The 16019-nt window shown below is 34.4% G+C and overlaps 1 protein-coding gene across 2 annotated transcripts in view; it reads left to right on the top strand.

Moving 5' to 3' along the window:
- The window catches only part of LOC149529123 (phosphoinositide phospholipase C 2-like), a 96019-nt gene that overhangs the window by 24120 nt on the left and 55880 nt on the right, over window positions 1-16019 (top strand). For both annotated transcript variants that reach the window (XM_089807908.1, XM_089807907.1), the window contains exon 2: window positions 11525-11721. In XM_089807908.1, the coding sequence (XP_089664034.1) occupies window positions 11525-11721 (197 nt within the window). The remainder of the gene's footprint in view (window positions 1-11524; window positions 11722-16019) is intronic.

Genomic DNA, 16019 nt, shown 5'->3' with positions numbered 1-16019 from the left:
GGATGAGGGTTATCCTCAACCAATGGAACCCCAACCAATCTTGAAGGTGTGTCATCCTCCTCAATTTGCAAAGCATCTTTATGATTAACATCCCAACGTAAGGTTGGAGTATGACGATTCTTAGTAGTCCACTGATCTTGTAGCCACAATGCACTGTGGACAACCACTAACTTCTCCAGTTGTCCAGAGGTAAGGTTGTTCTTCTTGACTGATTCGATAAAGCTATATGTTGACCAATTCTTTGAAGTAGAGGAATTGACAACCTGTGAAAGAAGACGAACGAAACATATTCTTAGCTCTGGTGCATCCCTACCATTTCATGTCCACCATCCAATAGGGTCATTTTGAAATAATGTAGCTACATCTATCCTTACCTTTGGTTTGTCAAAGGTTGGACCATAAAGATTGGTGAATGTAAATTGAGCACGGAGTTTAGGAGAACCATATTCATTGTACATTTTTGCAAGGATCTTAAAGAAGGTTTCCTTCACCTGAGTTGAACAAAAAAAAATCTTATTAAATAATGAAGAGAAAAGATCATGAATGATCTACTTTGCTATTTAAAATTTTAACTTGAGAACCACCTCTTCATTACTAGATGGAGCCACTCTCCTAGGTCTCAATGCATACCATTTGGGGTTGAGAGCAAAAATTACCACATAAAGAGGGGTGCTTATAATGTTCCACTATTACGCCATAATGGGCACAAGATGCTCCTCATGAAAACCCAAATTAGGGTCTCTGCTATGAATAACTTAATCTGCCCAAGCATGCTATCAAAGGTCTCATAAATCTCTCCAAGGTTGGGAGAGTCAATATCAACATGTCTAATGACCCACACAATAGGCTCAATTAAGGAGCAAATGTATTTGCAAGTTCAGACAAGTTACAAGCTAGAAATATCTTAATTCTTAAATAATAAATAATAAAAACAACGAATACCAAAATCAGAAATAGTTTAATAAAATCAGCAATATCAATTTTCTTATATCTTGTGGACCAATAATTATTATCAAGAATTCTTTGCTTCACCCTTCTTCTCTCCATTGTGTTTGACTCATGCCATCTACCACTCTCTGCATTGACCACCATGCATTCTAGACCCTTGCGGACCTGAAGTATCCTGTCCAACAAAATAATGTAGCTGTCATATCTAGTGGCCATGGGCTTCAAGAATTCCTTCTTCGAAAATGTTCTGATCAATGCAAGAGAAGTGTGTCATGCTCCTTTGGTTGAAGCTAATTGGCGATATCCTCATCTTGTCCACACCAGTTTTGTGAAGTCTCTAAGAGACAAAATTACAAAAATGACATAATGGATATTGTCTAAAACTCTACTGTATAAAAATCTAATAATAAATAATAATCAATATATAAAAGGTAGATAAACAAAAATAATATTATCAAATAAAAAATAAAAATAAAGATATAATATAAATCAATATAATAAACTATAATTAAAGATTACCATTATTATAAATACAATATAATACATAAAACAATATAATAACAATTAAGTAGTAAATGAAATATAAAAACAGATATATACATAAATAATCTAACGTAATTATTTATAAGAAAACAAATAATATATTATTAATAATATCATACAAATTATTATCAATAAAATAATATATGACATACCTATCAATTCATATATGAATTGATATAAATGAAATATTACACGATTCAAATTATTGGAAAGTTGAGAACTTTGGAGGAATTACTTTGCAGGCTTTATATACATGTGGAACCACTATTTGAGGAGGGATATTGTAATAGGGATACATAGTGGCAAAATCGTCGGGAGAATGAGCAGTTTCATTTTCCTGTTAGCCACTAGTTATATTGATCATCATTTTATAGGGTACAATCAGCAATGTGAGGAAAAAAAAAAGTCTCGTATAAAACAAATTAGCTATTACTAGTTTTCAGGAGAGCATCACAAGTACATAAGGATTAGAGAGCAAATGCATTTCTTGTTGACTGGGGATAAATGAAATTTCAGCCTTAATCAGTAATTGAACACTAGAGGAGATTCTGGTTGGATTGATGTTTTGCGCCAAGAAATCAGTTGCGAATTTTCTAGGCAGGAGTCTTGGGAATTAGCATTTAAAAACCATAACAGTTAGTAGTGTTGTAATTTTATCACCGCATTATCATACTCCCCCCCGAACAGACAAGTATCAAGCTAAACTATATATATGTATGTATGCATTTATGAATGCATGCATGCATGTAGTTGGACATCTGCTCACATCCTCTAGCGTCAACAATATATTTGAGCAAGATGCTATACTTGGAAGACACAAGTGCTGCTTCACATAGTGTTTGAGTCCACTGTTCGTGGAAGTGATTCTAATAGAAAAATCCCTATTTGACTGATATTTATAAAGGTTTATCTTTATGAATTCTGAAGGCCTTGGCAAACAAAATTTATGTGGGGTCCCATAGGAATATTGCAAGAATTGACAAGTTCCTTTGTGGGGAGCATCAGAATATAAGTTAAACTTACATTTCCAATTACAATCCAAATCCTGATTTGGAATTTTAGAGTAAATCAAGTATTATCCAAATAGGGGACATTACAAAGTGGGATGGTTGCAAGTAAACATTATACCTTTGACATCCTTCCCTTTACCCATTCAATTATTCCAATGTCCAACAAGTTATTGTTCAATGCGATCACATAACATGGAGTTCAAACAATGGGCTTATAAGCACCTTACACACATGCTGAATCACTGACTACTTGCACAACATTAGAGGGTTCAACCTTTTCTATAGCATCTCTCAAAATTTAAAATTGGAACGATGCAAGTTGCTTCCTTCCTTTTCCGCAAACAATCTATGGCTCTAAGAAAATAAGAGTCTGTTGTGCTAGTGACAGTAAGATTGATGAGTTACCAGTGTTGTTGGTCCACCCATCGTGAGTATGGAGCATCCATCCCTCAACCATGTATGTCTCATATGCTTTATCAAAATACTCACTTTGGAGAACTCTTTTTCAAGAAGGATGTGCGTAGTTCAATTTCTCCAGGTGGAATGAGTGAGGGACCAACAACATAGATATCTTTAAACATATTGTTTAACATATGATGAATGTGAGACATGGAAGGATATGGCATATGCATAAGGGAATTTAGCAATAGATGATTCAGCTACCTCTTGTGCATGGAAATCAAACAAATCAGCAACATTGGTTTCTCTTAGTCTTTTTTGCCTTTTCTTTACTAGAAGTGGGAGTGGACATGACACATTCTTTCCTAAGAGAAGGATCATCTATGGATTTTGTAGTCATTGACAAATGAGCTTGCACATTCTCTGTTGAAGTCCTTGTTTTTAATGCCTTCCCCTCAATTTGCAATCAAGTTGCCCCAAGTTTTTGCAATTGTGTCTTTCACTCCTTGACCACTTTCTACAAAAGATGGCATTAGACTCTAGAATATCTGCACCTATATATTTTTTGGCACAAATGTCATTCTCATGCTTTACTACCCCTAGAATTTCTGTTTCTTATCCTTATAAACTCTCGTACCAACTTGTTGGAGAGGCTTCTGAGGCTGAATAGGCGTTTTGCAAAGTCTTGATGGGCTTTGGAAGGGCACTCAAAGGTTGCTGATTTTTCTACATTCGCATTGCTTGAAGATCCTAACAACTGCTCTACTACTAGCTCTATTTCGATGAGATGCTTCTTCCATTCTAAACTACTCCCCTCACTCCCACTACTGCTTATGATTTTATTCTTTTCAAAATATCAAATAGACTGTAAGTTCACAGAACTAAAAATAATAAGCTTACAATGCCCTCTCTATGTGTTGTTAAGATTGAAAAAAATTCTGAAAGAAATAGCCAAAAACAATTGGAAAATGGAAAACATACCTCTAATGAAGAAAATTTGATGCAAAGACTACCTCTTGCAACTTCTGTTCACTCCCTCGGAAGTTGTATCTCTTCACTTCTTAGTAAATGATAAAATGAATAAGTTTTTAGTGTTTTATCTTCTCAAATAGGGTTTTTTATATATTTTAATATCTTTTATTTGTCATGTGGGGCTGACCAAATGAAGGTAAGTTAAAATATGTTTTTTTAATGTTTGTGATGCCGCTTTTGTGGTTTGGCCGTGAGGATTGGAATCTGTCCCAGGGATGGTTGAGGGACAGCCAGGTTGTACTTGAGTTGCCTAAACCATAGTTCACAAACTCCCTGAATTGCTGAGTACTCTAATTTTTTCACTGGGCAAGTACTCACAAGTAACTCTAGCATTTTTATAGACACAAAAAGCCATGGGTAAAAATGTTGATGCAAATAAAACACCATTTAAAATGTGTTTTTGGCATGCTATTTTTGCTAGAAAACTATTGCATTTTCTCTTTCAAGGTGTCAATTTTTAATTTAATACATTTTTGTAATTAAATTTTACAAAACAAATATGTTTCTTTAAGAGATTTTAAATTCTAGTTCTTTCTAAGTTGTTGAGTTTTTGCCAAGCTTTTGTCGAGTTTACTCCGAGTTTTTGCACAGTTGAAAATCTTGGGCTTTCCAAGTACTCTCTAAGCCCCAGGTCTGCAAACTATGCCCTAAACAATTGGCTGGCTGTTTCAGGTATGGTTTTTTTTTTTTTTCAAAATTCTAATGGCATGGGGGATGGGAAATTGAAGTCTCCGTGTCCTCGTACTGTATTGGGGATGTAAGTGGACCATAAAGGCCAAGGGACACATCCATGTGGAGTATAGGATAGCATAGCTTTATCAAACAGACGACTTACCTTCATTTTCCAAAATAGAACAGATTACAATAGAGTGAAATTTGACCTTTACTTGTGATCAATATCAGATTGCACTACTCCCACTTGCAATTACTGATTGAGTAATATGGACTGTTGGTAGTCACTGATAATAATGGAAGTCTTGCATTGATCAATATAGATATAGGAAGGAGGGCAGATGATATGTAGAAAAGAATATTGCTTGAATTGCTAGCACTCTAAGGACACTTGAATTAGTATCCGATCCATGCCCTTTGAGATCACACAAATCTTTTCTTGTTAATTCCCCTTATCACAAGAGGGTTCAGCTTCATCTCATGTGTTTTTAGAGTTCTGAATAGTAGTTGCATCAAAATACTCCCATGACCTCTCTCAGACTCTTGGCTGGTAGAAGAATCTTTAATGCAGATTACAATACCCACTTTTGGCAAATCTTCGATTCTGCTACAGATAGAGTTCTTTCTCAGTAATGTTTTACTTGGCAATTACTTATTTGAGGACCTTAATCACCATTCCTGTTCTTCAACTAAAGTTGTCTGATTTCCATATTTCCAACTTCAGTATTATCATTTGTGGCTCCTACGGATTATTGGGCACCATTATCATTAGAATGCACAATAATCCTTTTGATTTAATCCTTGTGTCCTGATAATGAATCTCAATCCACTATAGTTCTACTTCAGAAATAAGATCGACCTCGTGCAATCAATTATTATTCAAGTAATAGAGTCTAACGATCATAAACTCAATATGCATCAAACAATAATATTTCACCAAAATATTAATCATAGTTACGCCAACAACATCGGCTATTGTCCATAACAATATTAATATTCCACATCTAAATCATGCCCTATAAAATTGTAATATCCCCTCCCAAATAAATTTAATTATAAACTAGGTTCCAAGTAATAATAATTAGATAAATGATTAATAATTAAATACAATTCCACAATTAGATAACTTATCCAATGATTAATACTAATAATAATAAATAATAATTGAATTCAATAAATAGCAATAAATTATAATATAATTTATTATTAAATATATTCATGAGCCAATATTATCATCTATTATTATTAGAATGATGTAGACATTAGAAAAATTCAATATAAATAAATAATATCTAATAAAATATAAAATAAGATAACATTGAGTTAGTCAAATATCTAAAGACACGACCTTTCAGTAGAGAGGATATATAAGGAGCTACTACAGTATGAAAGAGGTAGCTTCTTTTGGTATCTAAGCACCCATATCCGAATATCATGTAAGGGGAATTAAGTCTGTAATAGAAGGGAATCAATGGACAATATTAATATTATCTAGCACTCAGCAAAAGGAATATCAAGCGATCAGCAACCAAGTCAGACGATCGAGAAATTGACGGGGAAGATTATAATAAAGAGTATGACATGTACAATAGACAGAACAGATAACCAAGCATTTCCAAGATGTTAAATACACATCGAACAAAAGGAGATATATTCAGAATCCAACTCAACGCTAATATCAATTAGCATTGAAACCCAGCAATTACAGACATCAGGCAAGGAGGAGGACAGATCATTCAAGGAAATCCATTCACGCACACCCAACACTTTAGAGCCACGCAGGTAGAAGACACCTCATATGCAGATTGGCCCATGTTACATTGTACCAAAGCGGAGGATTATTTACAATTGAACACAGCGATAGATATTGAGCGTACTTGAATTGTACATAAAAATGCTTCTGGCTATCGAGTGAATCTGATCATCCTTGATTGGGACATAGGCATATAGAATGGACCAACTCAGATGATACAAAATCCACATATAGAGGCATAATATCGCGACAGGAATTAAGATGGACAAGGGTCAAATTCAGAAGGATGTAAGAATGCCAGTTCTGCAGAGAAGGGTGTCTAATCAGTAAAAATAAACAAGAAATACTCCAACAAAAAGGTACAAGTCAGGAAAGAGGGAAGGTTAGAAAACAGTAATCTTTACACATTGATATTTGGAGGAGCCTTGTTGAAAGTTAATATAATCCCATCAACATCGAATCTGAACCATATTGTAATCCTGTCAGCAATAGGAGGAGAAAATACAGTCACCATATAAATAGCCTTGGTTATAATCAGCAATCAAACTCACTTCAGTGACTATCATATTCACTTCAGCTATCTCTTCACAAGAATATATCATCTCAAATATATGTGATCTTCCTGACGAAAAGAGAGTATAACTAGACATATCTAGCTAGTAAAGAATTAAAGGATTATCAAGAATAATAGATGCTCTCCACAAAATTTATATATTTGCCCAAAAGTTACAGCAAGAATACTCCATCAATTGCATACACAATAACATTATACAAGATTTAAACATGTATGTTCATAACTGGGACAGCAGACATTCTATCACCTTTAGGTTCTGTTGGTTAACAGTTTGTGCTCCTATTATATTTGATAATCTTGACTCTTTGATACCCAATGTTTGGAGAAACAAAAGGATGTTTACCAACAAATGGATCAGTGTATGTATCCTATCACTGCCCTCTGAATTGATTAGGTACAACTCTCTATGATTCTTGCAATAATATGAAATGAATATGTCTTTATGTGATCAGAAATTCTTGATATTATAAGCTCTTAACCTGAGAGCAGTAAAGGATAACCAAGTTGTTTGTAGGCACAAACAGCTCAGGCAAGATGTATATGAATAACCTATCACACTCAATGGAATGATTGCAGTAGATTATCTTGATATTTTCTGATTACTAATTCTATTCTAAATGCAAATTACTGATCTAAATGCAGTAGGAAACAAAGGATTATACATATGAGGGCAAGTGGAATTGCTTTGGCTATTAGCCTTGACTGAAATGGAATTCAACAAGTATCCAATAGATTCACATACATTATCCTTTAATTCCCAATGAAATATCTAACATGTATGAAACTATCAAGAGAAGAAACAAAACCATATATGAAGCAGCAAATGGAATTACTGTATTGCACATATCAAAACGAAGTGGAATCCATCTGATTATTTACGGGATCATACACAATTGTCTTTCAACTCTAAGTGCAAAGCTATCTAATGCATGGACTACAAAATATGAAAAGAAAATACTGTAAATGGAATTACAGAACCATTCCCTCTCAAGTTTGCTGACCCCCGTTATGTTAAATGAGGTTACATTTATAGTTCTCTATCATTTCTTAATTCTGGTAGAGCAACAGTCATAGAATAAAAAGAAAATCAAATATGAAATTGTCCAATCATACGGACAAGTGGCATTTTCTCCACTGCTGATTCTAAATCCACTATGTTTCTAAAACACACGATGACCATTCGGCTTCCTACAATCTTCAGAAAATCTTATGGAAAATCACTGTTTCTTTTATTTTTTGTTGTTTCGCGCCAAACTGCTTATTTCATATTCCAACGGTCACTGCATTTTCAAATTCTGACTGTCAATGTTAAATCAACAATCGTGAATTAAACGTTGAGAGTTTCCTTTATAACTTCCACCACGAGTCCCTCCTTGTACATGTGTTGGATTGTCGCTTTGTTGCATAGAATAATGGCCAAGCAGCTTTTTATAGCGAGATAGCAATGAAGGTGGATCCATCTCAATTTGGCGGTGGTAATAAAATGACGTTACATCTCTTTGTTTCATAGCGTGGGTCCCTTTTTCCAACTAGGCACATCATGGCAAACAATTGGCACCATTCCATTGCTTGGAGAATTTAACGTTGACTTTCTTTCTTTCGTGGCACCTCGTGACTAGATTTTGACTGTGCTTTGTGAAATGTGATGGCCCACCAGACATGTGTCTTCACGTCGCTTTGTTGCATAAATTAACAAACACGCACCTTTATATAGCAATATTACAACCTCTGTAGATCTTCTTTGATTTGACGGTTGAAGGCATCTAACTTTCGTTTAATATTTTGAACGGGATCCAATACGACAGGTAAGCATCTGACTTTCAACTAGCCAATAACATGCGTTCTTTCGTTTAATTGACTTTTCAACTTTGTCATGTATTTGTGTGGATCAAATATTCACTGTCGATTTTATTTTCAAAACGAGATGTATCACCTTTGACTTGTTTCCTTCACCATTTCTGCATTTCGAATGTCCATTCCATATTGAATCTAACTGAGCTTCATTTTGAACTATTCTCATGATTTGCATATCAATCTTCCACCTCAGTCTTCAGTTCCTCTTTTGCATTTGCTCTATATATATTTATGAAAATGTATCCTTCTCTAGATATAGATCTTTGACTATGGAGTTAGAAACTTTCAGAGATGAAGAAATGCTTTCATAAAAAACTGCTTCTTAACATGAATCTTGTATTTAACATGATTAGGAACAAAGACTATGAATCATTAGAAACATCCAAACCTTCTTTTCATCAGGAAAAGTGCATAACAAAACCCTCCCAAAACCTAATTGACTAGCCACCCAAAACCTAATTGACTAGCCATGGATTGGAAATTTGCTCATATGATTTCCCACATCAGGTTATCTCAAAGGAAAGATGAGAAGAAAGGCCATCCTATGGGCAATCTATACTCAAACTCAATATATTGATACTTGACTTAACTTTAAACCCTAAAGCAAAAGCATATGGATTGAAACCTAGGCAACAGGTTCCTATAATAGAAATTACTACAAAGAAAGGTAGCATTACTCCTAGGATATATCAAGCAAATACTATTCTACGAATCATTCTTACCAGTCATCTAATGTAAGGAACATTGTTGCATGGAAACTAATCAATCATATTGACCATATTATTCATCACATAGTACAAGTCACAAGGTTTAGAAGTATAAGAGTGTGAAATCGAAGAATTCATCTGACTCTTGGAGTGGGGACATTACAAAAATCACAATGTGTAGATATTTTCTATTGCAACACAATATGCCAAACAGCTGAAATGTAATAAAGTTTCAGATACAGTAATTGTTCAATGAATCCTCACATCAACATTAGCTCCCACAAGTACAATTTTGTCTCCAACAGAGACTTCACAAAATTGGAGATATTAGCAAACTAGGGAGGATTTCCCATCTATGATGTCTAAGCTCTCACATGAAAAACAGACTCAGACACAGACACACACATATATTTATGAAACTCTCAAACAAGATCTTGCCCTAAATCAAACACAGGTCAGCCCAAGGGATGGAATTAAAATGGCCCCATCATGAGAATGCATCATGATATCAGGTCCAATTAGTCTTTAACTTAATGTGCCCTCAATAATTAATTTAGTTCCTTATTGAGTATAGGAGGGACAAACATGATTGCCTTAGTTGGATTTTAATATTAATAATGTTTTATGTGATATCATGATCGATATTGATGCTTAGTCAAAATAGATGTTATCTTGGCTTATGTTTTAATGCCAATTTCCAGTAACTAATATTGTGTGTAGGACCTAAACCATTTATTTATATTCTAAAATATATCACAGTTCTTATTTTTGACATTGTGGTTTTAAGGCAACATTTAGGAATTCCCCAAAAGGGACATGCAAATAACCACGTTGGGTAGTACCCATCTTAAAAAACAGATGAAATTGATGAATATCATGGCTGGAGGTGAAATTCTTAATATCAAAAGCCAAAGAAAATGGGCTGGCCTACCCATAAGCACCATGAGAGATTTGCACAAGATGAAAAATCCATAAGAAACGGATTGGATCAATTGTGCTTCAATTGGGGAGTATTGGAGGAGCACAAAGAACATTCATGAAAAAACTCCAAGCTTTTATATGGCAAAATTTCTCTTGAAGTAGATACACAATCTTGCAGGTTTCAACTGTTGAATGGACAAAAAGCATATTCACAGCAGATTACCATAAGTCCACAAAACAATTGCCTTCTTTATATTTAATTCCACTTGTGAAGAGAGTGATTGACTACAACTGTTGTATGCTCATTTGACTTGTATTTATTTATTTCATTGATGTTATCAAACAAATATGTGTTGATTTGCATTTGGCAAAGAGAGAAAGTAAGAAAAGATGGTCTGGTAAAAGTTCAAAGACACGTTTTCTGCAACATCAAGTATAGGAATGTAATATCATTTGAGAGTAGTTGGTAAATGATTTCACATGGATTATCTTTCATTTCCATTTTTTAACAAAATTTTATTTTTTATAATGTTCTTGTTTTCGGGTTTTATGCAGTCTTGGTCAAGTGTTTAGGGCGTTCATAGATGTTGATAATTATAGGGTACCTATTGCAAGGTTTGGGCTGATTGCATCACCTATCTATGGCATGGGGTTGTGTAGGCCAACAGTCCACTAAAACCTTGTAACAATAGATTCATCCCTGAAGTGTTTGATGTGTAGAGATTTGGTACTTGTTGTTAAAGAAAAATCAAAGTTGTGTTTATGAAAAAATAATGCCAACATACAAAATGTCCCAGCGGCAAAGGTCAAGAAAAAGGTTGATTATTGATATGTTTATATGGTGTTATTCGCAATATCTGCTAGAACAAATATTTCATGATTCTGCAATCCTTTCATGAAACATTTACCTGCAGGATCTTTGCCATGTAGATTAAAATTGAGGAGCATTTTTTAGGCATGCATGGAAATTGGTGCTGCAAAATAGAAGTATACATATATATTATTTTAAATACTATGACATCTTATTACACAAAGTGTTTGATTGATATAATTTTTATAAAATGGTTGAATTATGATGGTGTGAATTTCCTGACGATACTTATTCTTGCAGATCCACCATGATATGACAGCACCACTATCTCATTATTTTATATTTACTGGCCATAATTCCTATTTAACTGGGAATCAATTGAATAGTGATTGCAGCGATGAACCTATTATCAAAGCACTTCAGAGAGGAGTGCGTGCAATTGAATTGGATGTTTGGCCGAATTCAAATAAAGATGACATAAATGTTCTTCATGGAAGGTATGGATCCAATCAGTGGATATCTAAATTGACTGGGAAACTTGGTTACTAAAAACAATATTTATATGGATTCTAATCACCTGAATGTGTTCATCATGAATCATGAGAATTATTATTTTTCCTTTTAGAAAGGTTGAAGAGGTTGGACTAGAAGGTTGGTTGAGTTTGAAAATATAGGCGGTGGTTTGATGCATTGCAATGTTCAATTCTAATATAGTACCTAGGGGTTTGCACGTTGTTTTGAATGTGAAATTTAGGAGCTATAAAATTAAGTTGGTATTTTAATCTGATAAATGAATAAATCAACATGCAGTTACCTTTTGAGACCCACAATAAATGAAAAGGCTGATAGAAGAAACCTGTTTTCTCGAATTGGACTGTAGCTTTTCTCAGTACTAGAATTGCAGTATAACTAACAACTACTACTAAATAATCATAATAATGAAGATGTATTTTGTAATATTTTCTTTGTAAGAATTTTAAAGATAAAAAATCAGAGCTAATAAAGCTTTCGTTTGAGTGCATAACATTCAACATCATAACAGGGGTGGAATTCAGAAATGTGGTTTAAAAGTTCTCACAATTTTACAGTTGCATGTTTTCTATCACAAAAATGATTACCTTCTGATAAGTATATTATATTCATAGTTAGACCCAAATTTATCTTTCATATTTTCAGTTTATTTTGTCATTAGGAAGCAATAAGCTCTAAGCCTTACCCACTCATAAAATTTGTTAGGCTTTGAACATTCACAAGATTAAGATGGAATGCATGATCTGTAGAATCTCACGCTGGGCAATACTACAAAGCAGTATTCAGACAATTAGCATTAAGACATTTACATTTCAAAGCAACACTTTTATTTTTTTCATGACATCAACACTGAAAAAAATATGCATCACATGGAATCACCCTTAGATGCAATTTGAAATGAAATATGCATAGATACAGAACTCGTCTTGTAGAACTTTTAACTGATATCTCTGAAGTGCTTTGGTTGGTATACAAACTTCTAGAAAATAGTTGAGTGTTGGAATATGAGCGATTTTTTATTACCCTAATAGATTGAATTCTGTTTCTTGAAATGAAGGTTTTACATTTTAACAAGTAGTTTACACAAATCTTCTATAATGTCTGTGCGTCCCACTGTTGAAAATTTGAAATTGTTGTTTCTTCTTTTTGAAGAAAACATTCTTCCGTCTCTTTACAATTACATGCATATTGGAAACTGTACCTGAAGATCTTCACTGAAATAAACACCAAAACTTGCAAGTTATAAAGTCAGTGTCTAGTGGATCATGGTATAAACCTTGTTATCAGTTGTATACCATGCACAGTAAGTAAGAGTGTAGGTGCAGTTTCCTTGTTGAATTCAACCAAATAGATTGTAATTTCTTCTATTGGGGCTTAAACTCAATTTGCCCTACAATTCCTAAATGAGGCATGGATGATGTTGGGAAATGTAATTGTCAACATAAATCCCTGATTTAGAGCTTGCAAACAGATTAGTTTCAAAAGGTAAATAAACATATAATCCAACAATGCCACAAATAAAATTCTAATTCACTATCTTAAACTTAGAGTGTACAAAGGGATTCCTGTAAAGTTCTACCTGAATCAACAATCATCATTATGGAGCACAAGTTAGCAGATCATACAAGGTGCCTTGAGCCACGCCAGCCAGCCCAGGAGTATGGAAAGACAGCTGTCATTCAGCCTCCGAGCCCCTCTTGGGGCGCTTCTATCCAAATAGCTTCCTAGATACTTGCATTCCTCATATGCAATATCTCCCCTTCATAGTGGGATGGCCAATTGGACGAGAATTTTAAGGGAATTGTTATTTCTATCCTATTATGCATAGGCAGAATCATAGCAATATATATTCTACTTCGTAACAAATGAAAGATCAATAATAGCCAGCCAAATCATTATGCATTGTACTTAATCACCAAATATTATTTAGGTACATGAGCTGCTGATTGATATTTATATATTCTGAGCTTGCAATTTGATTAGACCGAATGCTCAATGAGTCCGATTCAACTTGTCTTGTTTTCTGTCTTCTCCCCTTGTGGCCTTCACCTATAACCTGTCATTTATTTGAGGGTATGCAACCCTCGGTAGTGTCTGTCTCTTGTGACGGAACATGTCTTTTTGATGTCCCTTGTTAAATTGCTGGCTATCAAAATTTGTTTCTTTCTTTGATTGTGTCGTCTCATTTTCACCATCTCCCCTCCACAATGGGATGACCAATTGGATGATAATTTTGGGTTGATTCTATTATACATAGGTAGAATCATAGCAAGAATATATATATATATATATATATATATATGTATGTATGTATGTATGTATGCGCGCGCGTGCTCAAAATTGGTTTCGTTCTTTGATTGCACTCCCTCATTTTCACTATCTCCCTTCCACAATGGGATGATAATTTTAAGAGAATTGATACTTTGAGTCTATTATACACAGGCAGAATTATAGCAAGAATAACTATATCTGCACACGTGTATGTGTGTTAGCATTGTAAATTGTATATACTTTCTAAGGTGTCTATTTCTACGCTTGATTTGCACTCATTTTAGTCTGCATTTTCTCTTCCATTCATCATAGGACTTTTGCTATGCATTTAATAAATAAATATTAAAAAAGGGAATTTAATTTTAATATAACTTCTAAGAGGGCCGTTAATTATAGATGTGCCCCTTTAACCATTTTATTTCACTGATTACCACTTGCACACATAGGCCCTATTTTATTATGGGTAGCCTCTAGTATTTATCCTGATATCAATCCTTGATTGTGCACATTTTCAGAATCCCCATATCCAAATTGATCTTTGACTCAAAATTGAGCCCGAGATTATCTATATAGGGTGAGTGGGTCAGTTTAGGGTGAGTCAACTAGCCCCATATTAGGATTTGCTTCATACATAATTTGAGCTCAAATTTGAATTGGAGAGAGGTATTGAGTTTTTTACAGGATACTTAAATCCACATTGGCTTTCTTCAAGTTTGGAGCCCCAAAATAGCTAGGCGAGGTATAAAAGAAAAGCTGCCTCCCTCATTTTGGTTATCTTGACTCATGCTATCCATTTCAGGCAATTAGGCACTCAAGCTTTCGATCTGAGGAGAAATCAAAGCAATATTTTCACATTTATATTCATCCATTTAGGGCCCATTTGGCTGCGGGAATTTGCTATTCTGGACTTGTAAATTCTGGACCCGTTTGGTTCATTTTGTTAGCATTTCTCTCTTCTCATTGATTTACAGTTGATGGCCAGAACAACAATGTTAAATCTGTCTACAAATCAGCTGCCAATAGGACATACTGTGACCGGAGCATGAATCAAAGTCGAGTATCATCTTGAGATGGGCCTAAAAATTTGAGTGAAATTATAATGAAAAATAGCCTACGTTGTGGGTTTTCAAATATCCTCTTAAAAATAATGCGGAAAGCAATATAACGCGGGCTGTCTCATGTCTGAGAAAAGCGATCTGGGAATTGCAAAAAATGTGATGAAAATTGTGATCAAAATACTGAAAAAGCAGGCTTAATGAAAACCTCGTCTGTCACTGAAAGTCCAGAGTTCGTGTGTTATTTTTAGAAGCAATTTTCAGCTGTGAAATATGCTCATGTGCCACGGAGTTTACAGTAATTTGCAATTTGTAAACACAAAACATGTGAAGGAATTCGTATTTAAAATGCTGGCTGCAGACCGAAGAATAGATTCTCATGTTTGCAGAAAGAACATATGCAAAACCCAAAATGCATCTTGTTAAAAGTACACAATTTCTGCAAGAAAATGACTCCCACAATTTCATAATAAACCCTAGCTTCTGCTGGCTGTCGTGGAGAATCTAAGGAGTTTGCTAGACCCAAAAATTTGATAAAATATTAAAAAATGAAATGGGAATTGTTCCACCTATTTAGGTGGAATATCAAATTCTAATTTTTGGTCCAAAATAGGAATACAAATTCCAATTCTGATTTGGCGCACGCAAACCGAGAATTTGAAATTTTAGGAATTCATAGATTCCTTTCCTAGATCAATTCCCACTAACAAACGGACCCTTAAAGATCAAGAATGGAAGTTAAGGAATAACGTCTAGACAAAATCATATGTGAAGGCATCTATGTTCTTCCCATCCTTGATCCAAGGTCAAGACAACATCAGAGATCATTTTCAAGCATTTTCATAAGTGATTCAACATTACCAAGGTTTGTCAAGGTTTTGCATCTTATCAAGCCTTTGCTATCAACAACACGCTACCATTTTTCAAGCATTTCAATT

The sequence above is a fragment of the Cupressus sempervirens genome, chromosome 11, assembly GCF_028749045.1.
Source record: "Cupressus sempervirens isolate cs-2001-9-10 chromosome 11, ASM2874904v1, whole genome shotgun sequence".
Taxonomy (NCBI): Eukaryota; Viridiplantae; Streptophyta; class Pinopsida; order Cupressales; family Cupressaceae; genus Cupressus; species Cupressus sempervirens.
Note: the sequence above shows the minus strand (reverse complement) of the source record. Positions and strands in the feature narration are given on the sequence as shown.